The sequence below is a fragment of the Anarhichas minor genome, unplaced genomic scaffold, assembly GCF_050575085.1.
Source record: "Anarhichas minor isolate MPS153535 unplaced genomic scaffold, ASM5057508v1 ptg000136l, whole genome shotgun sequence".
Taxonomy (NCBI): Eukaryota; Metazoa; Chordata; class Actinopteri; order Perciformes; family Anarhichadidae; genus Anarhichas; species Anarhichas minor.
Genome location: NW_027466582.1, coordinates 9,007,400 through 9,026,555, shown reverse-complemented (window position 1 = coordinate 9,026,555; position 19,156 = coordinate 9,007,400). Strand labels below are relative to the sequence as shown.

The following is a 19,156-nucleotide window of genomic DNA, read 5'->3' as shown; positions in this document are numbered from 1 at the left end:
GATCCAGATGTTTTGCTCTGTTTATGTGTCATTCTGTCTGTCTTATTCTGCTTGTTGAAAAGCCAAATCCAAAAACACTGACAAAAACTGTCATGTGTGAGCCAGACATGGATCAAATGACACTGGGAAACAGCATCAGGACAGTTCACATAATGATTCTAATATCAGTCCAGTAAGGCATAAATAGCGTTCTGTTAGTCCAAACATCCTGGAACAGATTTTCTAGTCCACTCTGGCTACGTTCATACATCTGGATCTAACTGTAAAGCAGATTCATGCAACTGCTAAGCATTATTATCTCAAGCAGGATGATCAAATAAGTGAGTGAGTGAGTGAGCGAGAGTGATACAAATCATGTCAGTAGACTGGCAGGCTGCTGAAGTGAACTTAAACTATGTTAAACTAATAAATATGAAAGTGGATAGCCAACAAATGCTTCTCTCAGTGCTGAGGTCAGCACCCTTAACTTTTTTGATTTCCACCGCTCTATCTTTTTTTATTTATAAAACAGCTTTCAGATGGCTCTATGTGAGGGAATCACAAGGCAGTCATCGTTTACCAAGAAAGATGGTGTCCAGAGTAAGCCATGTTATTGTCCCACTGTTGCTTCTGGAGCAGATGATACTGATAGCTCTGACATTGCACTGGTAAAGACACAGCCATACATCTACCCATATAAAAGGTTGCACACAAAGATCCCTACAACTGTGACAGTAACAAGTTGCATTTAATTCTTCAATGAACGATGGTGACGCCGTTACTCAAGGTTTTATCCACTTTGTTTGACTAGTAACAGGCTTGGCACTCATTTGCATTTAGAATGATAACCACTGATTCTGATCGGTCAGAAAGTGTGCATTACTTTACACTCAGCCAATTTTAAATGTCAAAGTCAAAATACTTGCTATGGGATGTGTTGCACAGCTTGTGAAGTCTGCCATGGCTCTGGAACGATCTTTGTTCAGTCTGAAAAAAATCATTGATGCGTCATCTGTCATGCATCTTGGCCTGAGTTGCATTATGGGAAGTGTAGGATGACCAATCCTAAGGACCAAAAGCCATTATATCTTGGTTTTCAACGCATCGATAAACTTCCAAAGCTATATAGTGAGTACTTACTGGTATTTATCTAAATATGTACTATTAAAGTCTGTGGTTGCACTGCAAGATACTGCAACGGTTGCAGTATCTTCACAATTGTTATTTCAACAGCTGAAACACAACAAAAAGTGCAGCCATTAAACATAGCGCTATTGAAAGGAACTCTGACATTATGTCTTTTTTTTAAAGTTGGAGTCGAGTAGATGCTATCTTTATTTCTGTCATGAGAATATTGTGGACTGTTTGTGCAACCAGATGAGGTGATATAGTATGAGAGGCCAAAGTAAGCACGTAGGAACAGTAAAAGAAAGCAGGGGGCTGAAGTTTACTGAGATCATGTCTGGAGAGCCTGAACAATGTGTCCTCAGTGAACTTTGTTATTTTGATCTAATTACGGATGGATGGAACCAATTTGAATCAAATATTCAAGATACTCTTGTTGATTGAGACACACTCATTTCAGTCTTTGAGTACCTGTGAATCGCTTCTTCCCACTGAGGTCAAACGCCGATGATGGGCCATGTTTGGATGGTCTGGTGTCTGGCTCTGGAGTCGGGATCTCTGTCGTGGTGGTGGTGGTGGTGGTGGTGGTTGTTGGGGGCAAGGTGGTCTGGACAAAAAGCTCATCTAGCAACAACACATGTGTCAGTGAGCTTTTGATTCAAATACATTTACATTATTTACATCCAAATTCTATATTATGCTGATGTGTTTCATTAATCCTTTGTAATTGGCACCATGATCTGTGGAATACATAGATTTAATGAATAGATTAAAATATATATTTAATGAATTGTGGGCAGATGTGTGAGCTCACTTTGAAATAACCTCCTCTACCCCTACCACCCAAATATGTATTCTTATGTAATGATTTGCTCCCCATATTTTCCATACGAGGGGGGCTTGACGACAACGGCCATTTCACAAGTCTCCAAGGCTGACAAATGGGGGAAATCCAATTAGTTTCTTCTGCTTTCATTGCTGTTTTTTTCCCCTGTCCCACATCAGTGGGCCTTGGCATTACATCATGGTCCACACTCATGCAACCAGCTTTGAGCCATGGCAGGGAAATGCTAAGAAAATATTGTAATACTCAATGTGTCTTCTCTAGCAGAACCCCAAAAAGAAAGCAAATATCAAATGCTGCTCACATGCAACATAATCTTTGATAGATCCTAACACATGTAGTGAAACTAGAACAATGGCTCACATCAACCAAATGCTGCAGTTTCCACTCAGCTGGTGTTCAGCTGAAGCTGAGGTTCATCTATCACATTACAAAGCAACATTTACAACAGCAAATACATTGCATTCGATCATAAGCCAGGGCATTCTCTTCAGCTTAGTAATGCAGTCCACATGGTCAAGTTTTTGGAACAAATGTGATTAAAAGCAGACCATAATGGAAAAATATCCAAAAACCCCAGCCGTGAACCGAGACCAGGCCAAACAAACATACAAGAAGAGAAACAAAGTGAAGACCACACGCAAGGCAAAGAGGAAGAGACAGGATGACAAATAAACAGACAACAAACAAACAATGTAGTAAACAGTCAACAAACAATGAGCATGTAATGTAGTTAAGCCCAGTAGCGGTAAGACGGTCCGAAGCCAAACTCAGCCAATACCTTTCTTAAGAACTAAAGCATCAGGCATGTAGTCCATTTCCATTCCTGAGGATTCCTCTGTCAGAGAAGTAGAACAAGCTGTAGCATCAATCTCACATGATCATGTATATATTTCTGAGCTAGCATACACACATTGACATGTACACCCAAGCTTCCATATAGACAAACCTACTTGAATACATGCTGTGGGTGGAATCACTAATACACATTTTGACACTAATGTAACTCTGGCTAGATTTCAGTGAACTTAATTGTATGAGTTAGGAAAAAAAGTGTTCAAATCATGTTATTTTAGACTTCAGCTGTATCAGTTTGCAGTATAATAAGCTTTTTCTGGATTTTATCAGTTGTTATAACAACAAACAAGAACAATATCCCAGAAACTACACTGCAGATATAAATCATCATTACTTTGTTTCTTTCTCAAATAGAAATCACTGCTTGTAGGATCCACACACTAGAAATCGATGTATTGCTTGGCAAGATTTTCTTGTGTGTTAGTCCAAAACCAAATACTTGTACATTTACAAATTATGTTAAGTTCATAATGAAACACAAATAACAATGGAAGCTCTGTGCTCACATAGTTAGATTTGTTTTGGTGTATGTATGGGGTACTTTTATGTTTTAAATACTTTTGAGTGTTTTGGTTGTTTGCAAATCTAAAATTCTGACATTACAGGCTTGGTTCAGTTAAATTATTTTCAAATGTTCCACCATGTGTAATGTAATAACTATAATACCCGTGGTTCGTGTGTCCATGCATGTGTTTTCAGTATATTTCATTCATTGTCTTTGTACAATAACACAAATGGCAATGTGCAACTGACAGCTCGTAGTATGTTTAAACCAGCAGTACTCTGACCGCATTGAGCCACCAGATGTGGAGACTTGGATGTGGTTTCTGTGGTCTCACATCTACACACACAGACACACAGACAGACACACACACACACACACACACACACACACACACACACACACACACACACACACACACACACACACACACACACACACACACAGACCAGATCACACAGTTAAGGCACACACAGTTGTAAAGTTATAGGACTCTGTGGGCACAGACAGGAAACACTCATGGCCCTGGCCTGGATGGATATGACAAACAATACAACCAAGCAATTTAGTGAAGTCACTATTCTGGCTCTAAAATGATTCACTGAACTTGAATTCAGTTATGCGGAAAATCTATTTACTAAGCTATGTTGCGAGTTGGGGCACTGCAGTATTTTGTTTCATTCCTTTAGCATGAATCTCTTCCTAGAATAATCTTTTAAAATGCTGTCTGCAGTGCGTTATAATGACTTTCAGGTCTGTCTTTCTCAAAGTCTTACCTTCTGGATAACAGTCCAATATTCCTTCTGCATCCAGTGCTGGATTCCCGTATTCATCTGTTTTGGAGAAGGTTCCAGGTGGACAGGTTGGGAATGGCGGTGCAGTGGTAGACTCCTCTATGATCCAGTCAGTGGTGGTGGGTTCAGGTGTGGTGGTAGGAGCCCTGGTGGTGGTGGTGGTGGTAGGAGCCCTGGTGCTGGTGGTGGTTCTGAGGTGAGGAAGGTCCAAGCCAAGTACAGGTTTCCCTCCAACCATGAGGACCTTGTCTTTGGGATTGACCACAGGCAGGCTTTCTCGGCTGTGGCCAAACAGAGCTATACCTTCCTGGTTTAACAGAGGACTACCCATGTGGTCTGGTGGTAGGTGGAGTGGAGAAGCAAAGAGTTGGGTCAACATAAAATGTATTCTTGCAGCTTACTTTGTTGTTAACAGTAAACGAATAATGAGAACGATTCAAGCTATTTTTTTTTTCATATATTCAAGCTGTATACTGTTTGTTTAAATGTCGTGCAAGGTTGACAGAAGCTTATCACCAAAAATCGTGTGTCCGTCTTCTCCAAGCACCACTCTCTTAGGCCTGCCCTGGGAGTCCTGGAGAACTTGACCATCCTCGTTCATAAGAACCCCCTGTTCCAAGTCTACTACCTGGAGAGAAAAAAAGTTTGCCAAATCTATACAGCAATTCATATAGATACAAATGTAATAACTGCCTCATCCTGACTGGGAAATTTAGTGAAGTTCACTGAAGTTCACTATGTAGTATAAACAGATTCAGTCAACCATTACAATGGGAAATATAGATCTGTGACATTTGAAAGACATTAGTTCAACGTTTTGGTTTCGTTAGATGACTAGACCAGCAGCCAAAAAACTATCTTAGCACAAATAACTGGAAACAGCCTCTGTCTACCATGGAAGACTACCCTTTAACACAGTGGTTCCCAAACTTTTTCTGTCAAGACCCCCTTTGATGATATAGGAACATTGGACGACCCCCCCCCCCCCCCCCCCCGCAACCCGACCCCAAATTTTTCTTGGTTTTTAATGAATTGCATTATAATGCATGAACTGTATAAAATATTTTTATTTCTTTCTAAAATAAGTACATATCACTTCACAGTTTATTCTTCAGTTTGTTTAACTGGGAAAAAAAATAGCAATAATAAAATATATATAAAATAAAAAATATATAAAATAATTTGTAAATACAATTAACTTAATTTCAAACAAAGTGCAAACAACATATACTGTATTTCCTCACATTGAACAGCAGGTTTTCTCAAACAATAAAATAACACAATTATGAACAAGGTGTGCAGGTCTACATGGACCATATTATTTTGTGATCATATTCCTATGTATATTCCTATTCATATATATCAATCAGTGACTGGTGTGGGCTTGCTTTGCTTTACAGATTTTGTCAAAGCGGGGTTGCTGGTTGGAGATAGCTACTCTCAGTTCATTCTCAATGTTCAACTTTGATCTGTATTTGGTCTTCATTGCAGCAACTGCAGAAAACCCTGTTTCATATAAATAGGATGTGGCAAAAGGCAACAGTATGCCCATAGCTCTTTGGCCTAGTAGTGGGTAGTCTTTCTCCACTCCAATCTTTATCTTTCTCTGTCGCTCCGTATCTTTCTCGCTCTGTGTCGCTGTGTGTCTCTCTCTCGTTCGCGCTCCCTCACTCTCTCTCTCCCTCGCTCGTTCGCGCTCTCTCGCTCGGGCGCGCGCTCGCTCTCTCGCTCGCGCGCGCTCGCTCTCGCTCTCGCTGGTTTTGCCACAGTCGGTCTGTGACATGAGCCGCTCTGGTGGCGTGGTTGGAACACAGTGCATGTCACGTCGGTTATTTTATATTGTTTTACCGGTGTATGTGTGCGTCTGTGTGTGTGGGTTGGTGATGAAGCCGCGACCCCCCTGTAGTACCACCGCGCCCCCCCTAGGGGTCGCGACCCCCACTTTGGGAACCACTGCTTTAACAGATCCATGCCTGCTGTTTCCCCATTTCCAGTCCTTATGCTAAGCTAAACTAATCATCTGATGGATGTAGCTTCATATTTACTGCACAGATATTAGAGTGGCACTCTTCAAATCAAACTCGGCAAAAAAGTGCATTTCCCAAAATGTTGAACTGTTCCTTAAAATGATAAATTACATCATGCCACTCCAAAAGAACAATATGCATCAAAATTGTAAGATTACATCTATTGTTACAATCCCTAAACCATTAAACATAGTTACCCATTTGATTCCATCAGGTCCTGTGATAAACTTTTGACCAACGGCCTTGCTGGTTCCATGAGAGGAAGAGGAATCTTCATCATTTGTTGCTGTCAGGTTTGGTCGTCCATTTTTACCTAACAATTATATGATTCAAGAAAAGTTATTTTGTTACTAAATAATGAACTGATTACTGTATCATAACATCTACAAATGATTGATCAGTTAGCTTTTTCCCGAAGCAAATCCTTGCACCTTTTGAGTAATACAGTAGCAGGCAGTGGCACTGGCAGCAACTTTAAATCACATGCACTTTACCATTTCCATTTGCAGGCTTGAGTTGTCCTCCGTTGGTTGGTTTCCCTCTGACAATGGGATAGCGAGGCCGACCTCCCTGGCCCCTAGATGATGATGAAGATGCTGAGGATGACGATGTAGACTGGGAGTTGCCTCCAATTAATCCCCCTGTCTTTGTCACAGTAGTACCACTACCAACATCGCGATCTGAGGTCAAAACTGGCCGTGGCAAATTTGAGGAAGAAGAGTCAGATGATGATGAGGAGGAATCGGACGTTGAAGAACCCATCCTTGAGTTCTGTGCTGGCTGTGGTCTGATGGGAAGCCGAGATCCACCAAACTGTCGGTTAGCAAGCAGAGGAGAGTGTACCCTCCCGTTCCCCCCCACACCAGGACGACGATAAGTTTGAGTGCCTCCAGACGGTGATCCAGGTCTTGTCCTGGAAAAAGTTTCCCTTGTTTCCACACTGTCATTGTCCTCTACATGTCTGTTAGGGTCAGCTGGATTTATAGCAACTTTATCATTTTTTCCACTGATTTCTCTACTCCTTTCATCGAGATAATCCTCATTATGATCATTATTATTGCCATTAGAGGTTTCTCTAGGGACTGGCTGATTTGAGACTCTGTGTCTACCAGAAGAATAATGGGAATCAGAGTTTGAAGAAGTTGCTGCTGAAGAGGAAGATGATGAAGAGGAGGAGGTAGTTGGGTTTCTAGCATCACTAGAGGCTGTATTTATATTGGTCAAAGAAGGCTTTACTGAACCCACCCCATTCTTTAGTGAATCATGAGTCCTCAGATCGTCACTAGTTTCCTGTATCGTGGATACTCCTGCAGCACCTGTGGCCCCTGACACCCTAGTGGGTGTCCCCCTCAAGACAGGTCTACCAGCCCCCATGGAGGATGATGTCCTGGTCAAGGAGCTCCTACCATCCTGCCTGGGTGATGAAGCTCTCGTCCCAGAACCAAACCTGCCAGGGTAACGGGTAGCTAGCCAAGGGAACCTTTCAGCAAATGAGGCGCTAATTCTGGTACGAGAAACCACAGGTTTTTCATTACTGCTCTCCTCCTTTGCCTCTTCCTCCCCTCTCTCCTCCTCTGTGGGTTGTGGTTTAGAGTTTGAAGTAGGCTCTTCAACTTTGATTGCTTCTGCGTCTGTGTCTTTGTTATTGCTGTCATAATTTCCCTCCCTGTGTGTTGTGTCTCGCTCAGGTGATGTCCTGTCTGGTAAAGTGGACTGTGATGGTGCTGAGCTATGTGTGTTTGAAGTTGCTTGGTTTGGAGTTCTGCTTGGTAAATTCAACTGTGAGGTAACAGCAGGTTTATAACCGTTCAGCATTCGAGTTGAATTCCCTCTAAACACATTTCCAGGATGTCTTCGACTGTAACCATTTCTAGAGCCCAACCCAGACCCCTTGGTGCGCCCCGCTGACACCGAACCTCTTCCAACAGATGTAGCCTCTGTCTGCTGTGAATTGGTCTCTTTTACAACTGTAGAGGAGGGTTTAGTATGTGTTGTGCTGGGCTTATCGGAAGATGAGGAGGATGAAGAGTTAGACGAAGAAGAGGAAGCAGCTTTGGATCCTGGTTTTTGATGGACCCTGATCTTAATGGGCCTCCTGGGTGGATGATTGGGACGGGGTTTAATTGGGGAGGGCGTCGAAACCTTGAGGCTGGGGCGCTCAGTAGTCAGAGGCCCTTCATCATATCCCGCTTCATCTTCAAATTCAGGAGAAACATTATTGTCCGGTTCTTTTGTCTCCGGTACAACCTCCATGGTTGTCGTCTCTTCTACTGGAGATGCCGTTGTGTATATTTTCTCTTCTTCTTCCTCCTCATCCTCTCTATCTTGAGCTCTTCCTCTGGATGACCCTCTGTTCACTGTGTTCCTGACTGAGCCCCTTACAGAGGGCAAGATGCTGTGATAGGAGCGTGACTGGGAAACTGGGCGTACAGGCCTATTGACAGGTAAGCCAGAGCGTGGCGGAGGGGGTGTGGTTGGTTCTTCTGTCACCTTTCTTGACTGGAGGTCAGGTTCATCATGGTCGGTATCCTGTTTGGAAGGAGTGTGGATAGTCCTGCGGCTGTCCTTGGTTTTTGAGAACGACGAGGCAGCGCTGCTGGCTGGCAGTAGACAAAAATTGTCATGAATACAGGATTAATCAAATTTTGAAGCATAGGCCTACAGGCCCACACATACTGTTTATAGTGAAATGGGCTTACATCCCGGCATGACAACACTGAGGATCTTGCTCTGTGGTCCCTGACCCCTCCTGTTGGTGGCTCTAATCTTGAAGATGTACCGATCACCTGGTGTGAGACCATCTACGGTGGCTGTGCTGCTGCTGCTACGGTACGTCACACTTTTCATTCCAAATGGCTTCATAGCAGGAGCATAAGACAGGATGTACTCTGTGTGTAGGTAGAGCATAAATTACTGTTGTGAAGAGAGGTAGTGTGACCATTCAGGAAAAAAATTTAAATTCAAAAGTGCATACAGAAATTGTTGCCCTTTTCCCAACAAACTCATATAACAATGGGTATGCATCAAGTAGTCATGTGACCTCAGCTTGCTGTACATTACCCTGATGTTTAGTATTTAGGATTTTCATTATTACATGTGCCAATCAATTACAGTACCAACATTGTCAGTGGGAACCAAATATTTATGACCACTGGCAAACTTTAATTTTGGGGGCACTATCACGGCAGAAAATAAATACCAAGGATATATTTATACTCATTTAATTGCAAAAATGTATTAATTTATTCTTCCGGCCTGACCTCTTATCCTCCCATTGGGTTCTTCAGGTGGATCCCATGTTGCTATGACAGCAGTTCCTTTTCCTCGTAGTGGCTTGACCTCAAAGTTCTCTGGTGGCCCAGATGGTGCTAGCAAGTGAGGAAAACAAGTGAATGTCAAGACAGCAGTGAGAAGGGGAGCAGCAGGACAGAAACCAGAAGCAGAATAGAGGCAATAGGGTGAGGAAATTGCTGCTTAAAGAATGTAAAAACAGTGAGTTTGTGCCAAGAGGCTTCAACTGAGAGAAGTACTGTTGCCATACGTTGTCAGGAACCTTCCTTTGAGATTATGAATGGAACTACGGATTGATATCTAAGCTGTTAGCCAGGCAGTAAATGCTAACATTCTAATGAACCGCAGCTCAGGATCTGCTATGGCATGATTTAAAAGCTGCAACCATGACAGAGCTGCAGCCAAAGCTGGAATCAAATATCAAATAGGCATTGAACGCGATGAAGTGTGGTATTGAGGACATAAGTAGACAAGAGCTAACTGACAGAGTTTTGCAACATTGAATTTTTTTCCACAAGAATAAATTATCTTTTTATATTCTAGGGAAAATGCTGGGCTTTGGCTTTCTATAGCTTTTCCTCTTGACTCACAACTCATCACTTTTCCTAAGTTGACCTACAAAATTATATTCAATAAGCTGTTCTCGGCAGGCAGTGGCTGCATGTGCGTACCTGACTCAGGGGTCCTTTGAAAGACAGAGATGCTCCACTTTCCATGATTTTCTCCCTGAGAGATGCGGACAGAGAACTCATACATGCCGTCAGCAGACAGGGTGTCTATCATCATCCTCCTCTGGTGGCTGTCCTTGTACTCCCAGCGTGCTGACTCGCCCTTCTCCCTGTACCTAATTGTGTAGGATCTGGGTTAAGAAAAAAAAGGGATGTTTTACTCCAGTGGAAGGTCAAGTGCTCTCTCTTACTCAGTCAATCTTTTTTATTAATTCACTTTCTTTCACACACACTTCAACAGATCCCCACCTGATTACCCCAGGGCCGACCTTTCCCATCTCAACAGCAGGATCAAGCCAGGAGATGAGGACTGACTGAGGAGACATGACCCTGACACCGATGTCCTGGGCCTCGTACTCCGGTGGCTCTGGACAACAGACATAGACACACACAAAGACGTAAAGACAAAAATGTCGAGCTCCAAACCAATATTAAAATCACCCCTAAGGTCATTAAATGTGGTTATTGGACGGCCTGTGGTTCTCACATTTATGCCAATGTGACAAACAAAAATCATGCAACAACATAGATATTGATGAGGTATTTTGAGATATTTATAATGCAAATAAGACAGATAAATGTGTAGAGGAATGCAGTGATTCTCTGTAAACCTGCAAGTACCTGGTGTAGTTATTTTGGTTGTGACTGCTCTGTTGGCGGCTGCGCTCTGGCCCGGGGCTTTCTGTGCCTGCAGTGACACCACATGAACGGACTCAGATGCTATGAATAGAAAGGGATACCAGGCACGGCCAGGGTTTACACTATGGACACTAAAGATTTATACATTTAATGACAACATCTGCAAAATGTAGTTTGGAATCTGCCAGTCTTTTCAGCCTCATATTTTACTTGAACTGAAAGCTTTGCTCTTCAATCTGGTGGTTAAGGGTGTAGAATGTGAGTCCTCTTACTTAGTTTTGGTGTGTTTCGGTTTCTCTGGTCAGATTGAGGCTTGGTGTGGTGTTGGCGTCTCCTTTCCAGCGGGGGAGCTCCTGGCAAAGCTCTCTCAGGCTGCCTGGGACCTGAGGAGGACTGAGGGGCCCTCCTGTGTGTCCTGGTATTAGACACTCCCAATGGGTGGGCTGTTCTGTTCACCCTGGTGGCCCGCTGTAATGGAAGCTGATTTCTGGCAGCAGTTTGTGGAGACCTGGCTTGACCTGTTGGTGGATGATAATGGAGGGCAAAAGTCAGAGGGCACCAGAGTTCATGTTACCTTTATGACCCCGTAGTTCAATCATAATCTGTGATCTGTGCTGGATTTGTCTTTGGGGTCTTGTTGAATCTAACTGCCATGGAAAAATTAATTGAATATAATTGCTCCACTCAAGACACATCCGTACAGTGATAAACACAGAATTACATTTCACTTTCATCCAACAGTGTCAGTTTACATGCCCAGTTGTCACACAAGAGACATGCCGCAGAACTGCACCATGTCCCCTGTTATCTGCTCCAACTTGTCCTGCTTCCTATTGGTGACTCCATCTTGGATAAAGACTCGGACATTTACTCAGACAGCCAGACAATCCCCCTCATCTGGCTGCAGTGTTGAGCGATAGCATTGGCATAAAACAATAAAAACTCTTCTTTCTTTCCTCTCCTCCCTCCATCCCTCATTCATCTGCTTCTCATAATCACTGTCAGATGAGAAGGATCTGCCCAGTTTCCCATCAGAATAGTTGCATGCACAGCCTCGGTAAGTACTGCTAGGTCAGCTCATGTAAGAAAATGGATTTGACGAAATTAAAAGTGGTTATGACAAAAAAAATGCTTTGATGTGGTTTTCCTTTGCCAGACAGAAAGAAAGAGAACAAACAGGTAGGGTGGGCCAACTGTGAAAAGTTTTCCAACAGGCCACCACACCCAAAACGTTTTCTTCAGCTATGGCTTAAAAAGCGAGAGAGGTGGAGTTTTAGTGTTGGTGGACTTCCACCACGACACCGTGTATGTGGGGGATACAAACATGACAAAGAGGATGTGAAGATGTGGATTTAACCTGAGTTAATTAAATTTACCTTCATATTGGGGGCCAGTTAAACTTCAACTTCAACGTAACAGGATCAAGCCATTCTTGTTGCCAGTTTTATTTAATTTACTACAAATCACATAGCCTACTTACTGTTGACAGTTGCTTTAGTGTTTTGCTTGCATGCTTGCTTTTAAATCTTAATTTCTTAAAATTCAATTGTGTATTTCCGGACTGCCATTTTTTTTCCAATAATTTTAAAATGACCTGGAAATAAATGTAGAAACTCAAGATTCAGGAACTTGAAACTTGCAAACTTTGTGTTTATTATATTATCAGTCAAAGACATTTTTGACTGTTACTGAGGCAACACTGTGAAAGCAATAAAATGACCCAATCCTCTTTCTCATATCCACTGTACCTGTTTGACCGTCTCTCCTTGTACTATCTGACTTAAATAAGAAAACATTTGGTTTTAATCAGCCTAAATCTCCTTTTCCTTATTTTCTTCTTCCTCTTTTTCTCTCTCTGGAAAGCTGTCACAGTGCATAGTTTGGCCCCGGTGACCATGCCGCAGACCACTAAACCATTGACTCCGCAGTGCTCACAGTTGCCAAATCCTTTCTTTCTTTTCCTGGAAGCTCGATGGTCGGAGGTGCTGTGAGGCTGGCCTCCAGGCAGACAGACATACCACTGCTACAGCGGAGACCCACCTCAGTGTGTTCAGGCGGATGCTAAAGAATGTGTGTGCTTACAGCTGAAGAAAGCAAGGTTTTTATCCACCATCTTTGACATTTCACCAGCTTCAAAAGCAAATCTAAACTTTGCAAAAATAAATTAGTGGGATTGGTTACTTTGCTCAGTTCAGCCACAATTTAATTATTACAAACAACTTGCAGTGGCTGAGCGTCATTGGAGGCAGGAATAAGTCTCATCTGACTAAGACAGTTAGCTAGCTAACTGGCAAACCAATAGCAATTTATATATATACGTATGTGTATATACGTATATATACATACATAAATATATATATACATACTGTATGTATATATATATTTGCTAGTCTGACGATAAACGTTAACAGGGATTAACATTAGCCGGTAGCTTGCTAGATAACTTAAGCTAATGTGCTATCAAGGCTTCATATCACGCTATGTCTTCTTTTGCCCTTTCCTTTTCACTGGGCGTTATTCTAGAATTACTTGGCCAGAAACACAGTGGGTCTTTGGCTCCAGTCACTGAGGTTAAACTCAACAAATATGATTAGCTATGTCTCCAGAGCGGCTCTGCCTCAAACAAATACAACTGAAAATCCAGAGTGGCACGGTGGTTCAGTGGTTACCACTGTCGCCTCGCAGCAAGAAGGTCCTGGGTTCAATTGCTGGTCCTGATGCTTTCAGTCTGGAATCTGATGGGTTTTCTCTATGTTCCCCACCGCCGCCCAAAAACTTGCCAATTCAAGTGGTTTGGAGAGACTTAATTGTCCATGTGCAAGACTAAATTGTCCATGTGGAACAGTACGAACACGAGTGTTTATTTGTGTCATCCTGTGATAAACTAGTAAGTGTTTACATGACATATACTTAAATGTCCAAATTACTATGTCCATTAAACCACACAGAAATAAACAAATGACGTCATAATTGACTAAAAGTCTAGTATGAAGCTTAGGTTCAGCTTAGCTTAATTTAGTGTGTTTCACTCCAATGAGAATACTTTTTAATTGCCTCTAAAAAGATGAAATAGTTATTCAATTTAATATAAAATGGAAAAAATCAAAACAATTTCCACAATTGAATACTTGCTTGGTGGTTAATTTTCTATTGCTTGATTAATTAAATTAATTGACTGTGCACATGTGCACAAAAATATGTCAACACCCTACACTATATGGATAATCAGGGTAAGCAATTTTGTCTGCTACTAATTTCTCTGCATGAATATGTGATAATTAAAATTACCTTCAATACTAAAGGCAAAATAAATCTTAAAAGTAAAATTTGGATCACCAGCAATAAAAACGGACAAACCACTCCTATGTAATGTTGGTAAAGAGGGCTTGAGATCAAAGTTTACCTGCTGATGAGTTCCTGACAGGTGCACCGCCCAACACAGCAAAGCCATCCAGGTTAACCCATTCAGGGTCTAAAAAATAAAACAAAAAAATGTTAAATGGATGTTGTCGGTAGAAACTTGGTAAGCAAGCCGTACATTATACAAATGTAAAAATAAACTCCGATTTAAAGAATAATTTCAACCTGATGAAGACGTATTCAAGTGAACATTTTATTTTTATTTTTTGTGGTCAACTTTAAATGTTTGTGATTCTCTCCCCTCTCGCCCGATGTTGTTCCTGGTAAGTCATGTCTCCATTTTGTTGTTTTAATGTAACAGCGGATGGCCAGTCACATTAACGACATGGAGGCAAAACAGCATGGTGTTATTTATGAATACTGATGCTGCTCTCATGCTGCTGAGGGAACAACATTCGATCTGCAAGGAATTTCTGGAAAGGCAACACAGAGGCGTTGCTGCTCGGTCGCAAGAGCGTTAAGGCAAACTGCGCCAGAGATGGAGAGACCACAAGGCCGCCACAGCACACACACTCACATAAAAACAAAAGTATCTAGATGCTTATTTGAATGCACTGACACACCGTACAAGACAATGCATGAGTCAAGACTTCCACCCATATTCTCTACCACAATCACCACCAAACATACTCATGTCAAACACACAGCGAGTGACCACAACAGAGGTGATTGGGTTAAAGGAGCTGAGCTGGGTTTGGATGTGGAAAAGAAGGGTTGGCTGCAGACTGCTCTGAGCTGCTGATGAAGTATGGCTTTAAGATGCCAAGGACAGAGGAAAATGGAATAATGACAAATGCAGGCTAGACTGTGTCAACACTGCAAACTGTATAGAAACAACTGTTTTACAAGGCAGGATTAGGAATAAAGGAGCCGTTAAGACCTAAAAATAATGTCCTTCTTAAGCTTAAAATAACCGCTGTCTGCAGAGCCGGAATGATGATCGGCGGACACGCACACCACCACCCCCAAGTGCTCTTTCTTTCTGTCTGGCAAATTTGGATGACAACACATCCAATGATGATGTAATCCTGTAATAAAAATCAATAGTACATGCACATGCGTGCGTGTGCGTACTCTTTACCTCCCGGCATCTCTGCTTTGTACACAGCTTTGCTCATCTCCCTCCTTAGTCTTGGCACTTGTCTTGAGAAAGTGCAGAACTCGGGGATCTGAACAATTACTCCATAGTTTAAGCCAAACCTCATTTTCTTGCTCTCCATGCATTTGTTTTCCTCTTAATTACTTTTTTGGTTAGCAGTACGACATCAGGTCTCTTAGAAACATCAGCTCCCACTTGATTTGTTCACGTCACACCTCAAACATCGTCAGAAACATGTCTCTCATCTTTGTCTTGCTCTCACCCTGTCTTTTTAACTTTCTCCATGTTTCTGCCTTACCTACATCCTCCAGTAGATGTGAGCGACTGTCCTTTCCTTTAGTGAAGCGGTGAGACCTCGTGGGTTTGTTGGAGCTGATGACGAAGCGGTCCACAGGTCTTCCATCGAGATGAATTGAAGGCTCCCACCTCTCCCTCAGACCCTTATCCACAGATGTCTGTTTCCCATTTTGTGACCGCAGGGGCTTCTCTGCTGCAAAACAAATGACGTCAGGATCAATTGAGTCTGTGTAAAGTTTATTTTAACAGTCCTCCGTCTTTATCCCTTATTGTAAAGGCTTGCAGCCCCAACATATTGTAGCAGCACGTGGTTCTATTTTCAAGCTCAGTAAGCTGGTTAATAAACCGCTTTTTCATGCTACAATTACAATTTCCTCTGTATTTATTATACTTGGCATTTAAAGTAACTCTGATTCTGATGAAGCAGAAACTTACTTGTAAAGCGGCCCTGAAAAATACAAACTATTTTGATAGTTAAATGAATATATGAGGATTTGCTCGGATGGCTAAAGGCTCAGGACAATAGGCAATCTTCAGTCTCTCTCTTGGCTAGATTGACTCGAAACAAAACAAAGAAAATAGTAACACCACTTTGATTTGGACAGCAACTGCCTCTTTGCTCTTCTTTTGGTTTGCAAAATAATGGCCTCGTGCCCGAGAGCTGGCATGGATGCTAAAACCTCGAAAACTCAGCTGACTCAACATAAGTGAGGGGACATTTGTAAAAACTCTGACACATACTTGTTTACAACCCTGACACACATAATACCCATTATTAATGTATGTGAATTTCATTGTCTTGCTCTCTTCAAAGTCAAAGAATTGACAATTTTTAGCAGATGGTTATACAGTTAGAGACGCTGTTATAATGATTCTGCTGGGAGAACTGATTAATAGCATTAATTAATAGCACAAGAAGGAGGTTAGGGTGGTGCACGGAGCTGCGGCAGCAAATAGTGTTGTATAACAGTAACCCATGATTAAGTGACAGATAATATTGACTGTACATCAGCATGAATCTGATTGGTCAATGCCAATCAACCAGTACAAGACTGATTTTATAGCTTAATTTATGGCAGCATGTCAGAAAATCGTTGTCTATTAACATATATAATGTCAAATACGGGTAACATTGGCATTCATTTAGAGCCTTGTTTATATTCTCCTGCTTGGAAGTAAATCCAATATTCACCTTCATTTAGCTCTGCTTATTTGGTCTCCACTGACTCCTGGGGGAACATCTGGCTCTGTTCCAGCTAAATGTAACATTACGTCTATAAAAGCAAGAGGCGAACTTATGTTCCTGTGTGCTTTTTTTGTGCTGGGCAGGTAGCGTATGGTCAGTTTATCAGAGCTTTTGTTTTGCTGAAAATAGCAGCTGAAAAGGTGCTAATGAGAGCGTTGAAGGTATTGTTTTGGACCAAAGGATGAAATGAAAAATACTAAAGTGCTCCAAAGAGCTGAGGAGAAGAGCAGAGACTTGTGATCATGTAGTTCAGGGTTTATTGGCAAGCTGGTCATTTATCGCTGTCACAAATAATTGCAAGGGTTGTCTGGCCGCATCATAAACAGCTGGTCCTTGTGACTGTCTGTCGATGCTCCCCAAATGCTTATAGTAGCCGTTTCAGTTTAGCGTCATCACAAAATGACTTTATCGCTTCGAATTCTTGTTGTCTGCAGGTGTTGTCTGCAGACTTACATCGCATTGTGCCAGAGTGCATAAAGGTGTGTGAGAGGGTTTCCCAAAACCAAACTCAATCTCTCCTTATTATATCCTCATTAATGCCGGGTTATAGTGGGATCAATTTTATCAGCTGTTAGTGGCAGACTCCATTGACACAAGTCTGGACAAACTTCAATCGCTCCGAGCCTGTTTCCAATAAGAACATGTCTTACGTAGGAAGGGATCTGCTCCTCTGTCCAGACATCATTCTGTGATTTGGCCTCTCTGGAAATTTATGATCCAAGGGCAAAACAGATATTTCTGATTAAATCAAGACTCCTTCGAGCACAGCAGATGCATGATTGCTATCCAAGAATAAACAGTTTGGGAAGCAGTTAAGCAACTGAGCTGTTGTAACAACATAATCTTACCGAGGGAGGCTTGTTTTCAGAGCGTTGCCATGGGAAACTTGGGCAATAATATAACATTAAAAGATGGACAGAGTGTGTTTGAGTTAGACATTGGAAAGTATTAAGTATGTAAAGAATCAGGGCAGGGCCTGAGGGTCATTGTCTTTTTTAAAAATAAAAAATAGTGTTAAAAAGAGAGTGAGACAGACAGACAGACACACGTGTATGTGCATGTGTAGTTTGGTACAAGTACCATATGCAGGTAAGCCCCGAGGTCAAAGGACTCCACAAAATACTTGTGCTCGTGCACCTGCAATGTGCTCCACTTTTACAAGAGAACCCTCTCACCTCGCACACAGACTCTGACCCCCGGCTCACCCCTAATGTGTTTTAACATTAACTCCTAATAACTGTCTACTTTCACAAACTACCATCAGGATCGGCAGTGAAGCTGTGTGTGTTGAAGGAGGTGTGTGTGGACGGGTTGGCAAGGAAGTGTTGCAATGTCAAGCTAAGACGGTCCATTCTGTAAGTTCTAAGAAACAAGACCGAAGTCACCAGGTCAGAGGTCAGAGGGAGGCTGACAGAGGTGCTATAAAGAACTCTGCAGCCGCCCCTGGCAAGCTTTTGACTAGTGTTGGTGGTCAAAAGCTTGAACCAACAGACTTCCCAAACGTTTCAAATGTTCCGTCTCTGATGAGGACTGACATCTTACACTGTTGATTTATGCTATATCTCCCTGAAAAACTCTTGGTATGCTGACATCTAGTGTGCTGTGACAGGTGTGCTCATGGCCCAGGTGAAACTTGTTTAAACAACTGGAACCGCACTAGAGATGACATCATGACACGAGACACGCCATCACTGGCAGGTTTGACAGGCAGCCAAGTTGCAGGTGGGTGGGGGGTACTGGGTCAGGCCATGTCAGGTGATCAGACATACCCAGTAGTGCGGAAAATATGAGGAATATTAGATCTGCGTCATATTTTCCCAATACAAAGTTATGAAGTTCCTGATCCTAAACGTTATAAGATCTGTCACCGCGAGCTCCTGCAGAATTCCAGCATGTTAAGTGGAGCAAAAAAATTAAATTCCACTGGCCTGCAAAGACATGATTCCCTCTTTTCCCTTCACTCTCAGTCCCAATTACTCTCTACACTCAGACGCTGATGGACTGTGGCTGCATGGAAGAAGTGACATTATTTATTAGCCAAATAAACTTTCTTTTCTCTCTATTTGCGCTGTTGCCGCCTAGGAGTCCAGATATCCCCAAGTACCCAATTTCATCCACTTTTGTAAAGAAGTTTAGACTGACAAGCTGATGACGTGTAAGAGGAGAAAGTTAATGAGTAACACTCTCCTCTCCCTTGACTACTGTCAAAACACCCGAGAGGAAGACATTTAACAGCAAAACTGCTCAGTGGCCCGCAGCAGTGAACTGTGTTTGTATTGAGTAGCTCCCAGGTGTGAATGTATGTAA

The 19,156-nt window shown here is 42.2% G+C and overlaps 1 protein-coding gene across 1 annotated transcript in view; it reads right to left on the bottom strand.

Moving 5' to 3' along the window:
- Nucleotides 1-19,156, bottom strand: part of fndc1 (fibronectin type III domain containing 1) — a 29,194-nt gene that overhangs the window by 8,709 nt on the left and 1,329 nt on the right. The window contains exons 2-16 of the mRNA XM_076084571.1: nt 15,605-15,796; nt 14,191-14,259; nt 11,060-11,305; nt 10,770-10,868; nt 10,398-10,515; nt 10,092-10,279; nt 9,390-9,497; nt 8,829-9,017; nt 6,991-8,729; nt 6,624-6,942; nt 6,327-6,442; nt 4,619-4,730; nt 4,085-4,438; nt 2,730-2,786; nt 1,576-1,728 (exon numbers count right to left, since the gene is read on the bottom strand). Of these exons, the coding sequence (XP_075940686.1) occupies nt 1,576-1,728; nt 2,730-2,786; nt 4,085-4,438; nt 4,619-4,730; nt 6,327-6,442; nt 6,624-6,942; nt 6,991-8,729; nt 8,829-9,017; nt 9,390-9,497; nt 10,092-10,279; nt 10,398-10,515; nt 10,770-10,868; nt 11,060-11,305; nt 14,191-14,259; nt 15,605-15,796 (4,059 nt within the window). The remainder of the gene's footprint in view (nt 1-1,575; nt 1,729-2,729; nt 2,787-4,084; nt 4,439-4,618; nt 4,731-6,326; nt 6,443-6,623; nt 6,943-6,990; nt 8,730-8,828; nt 9,018-9,389; nt 9,498-10,091; nt 10,280-10,397; nt 10,516-10,769; nt 10,869-11,059; nt 11,306-14,190; nt 14,260-15,604; nt 15,797-19,156) is intronic.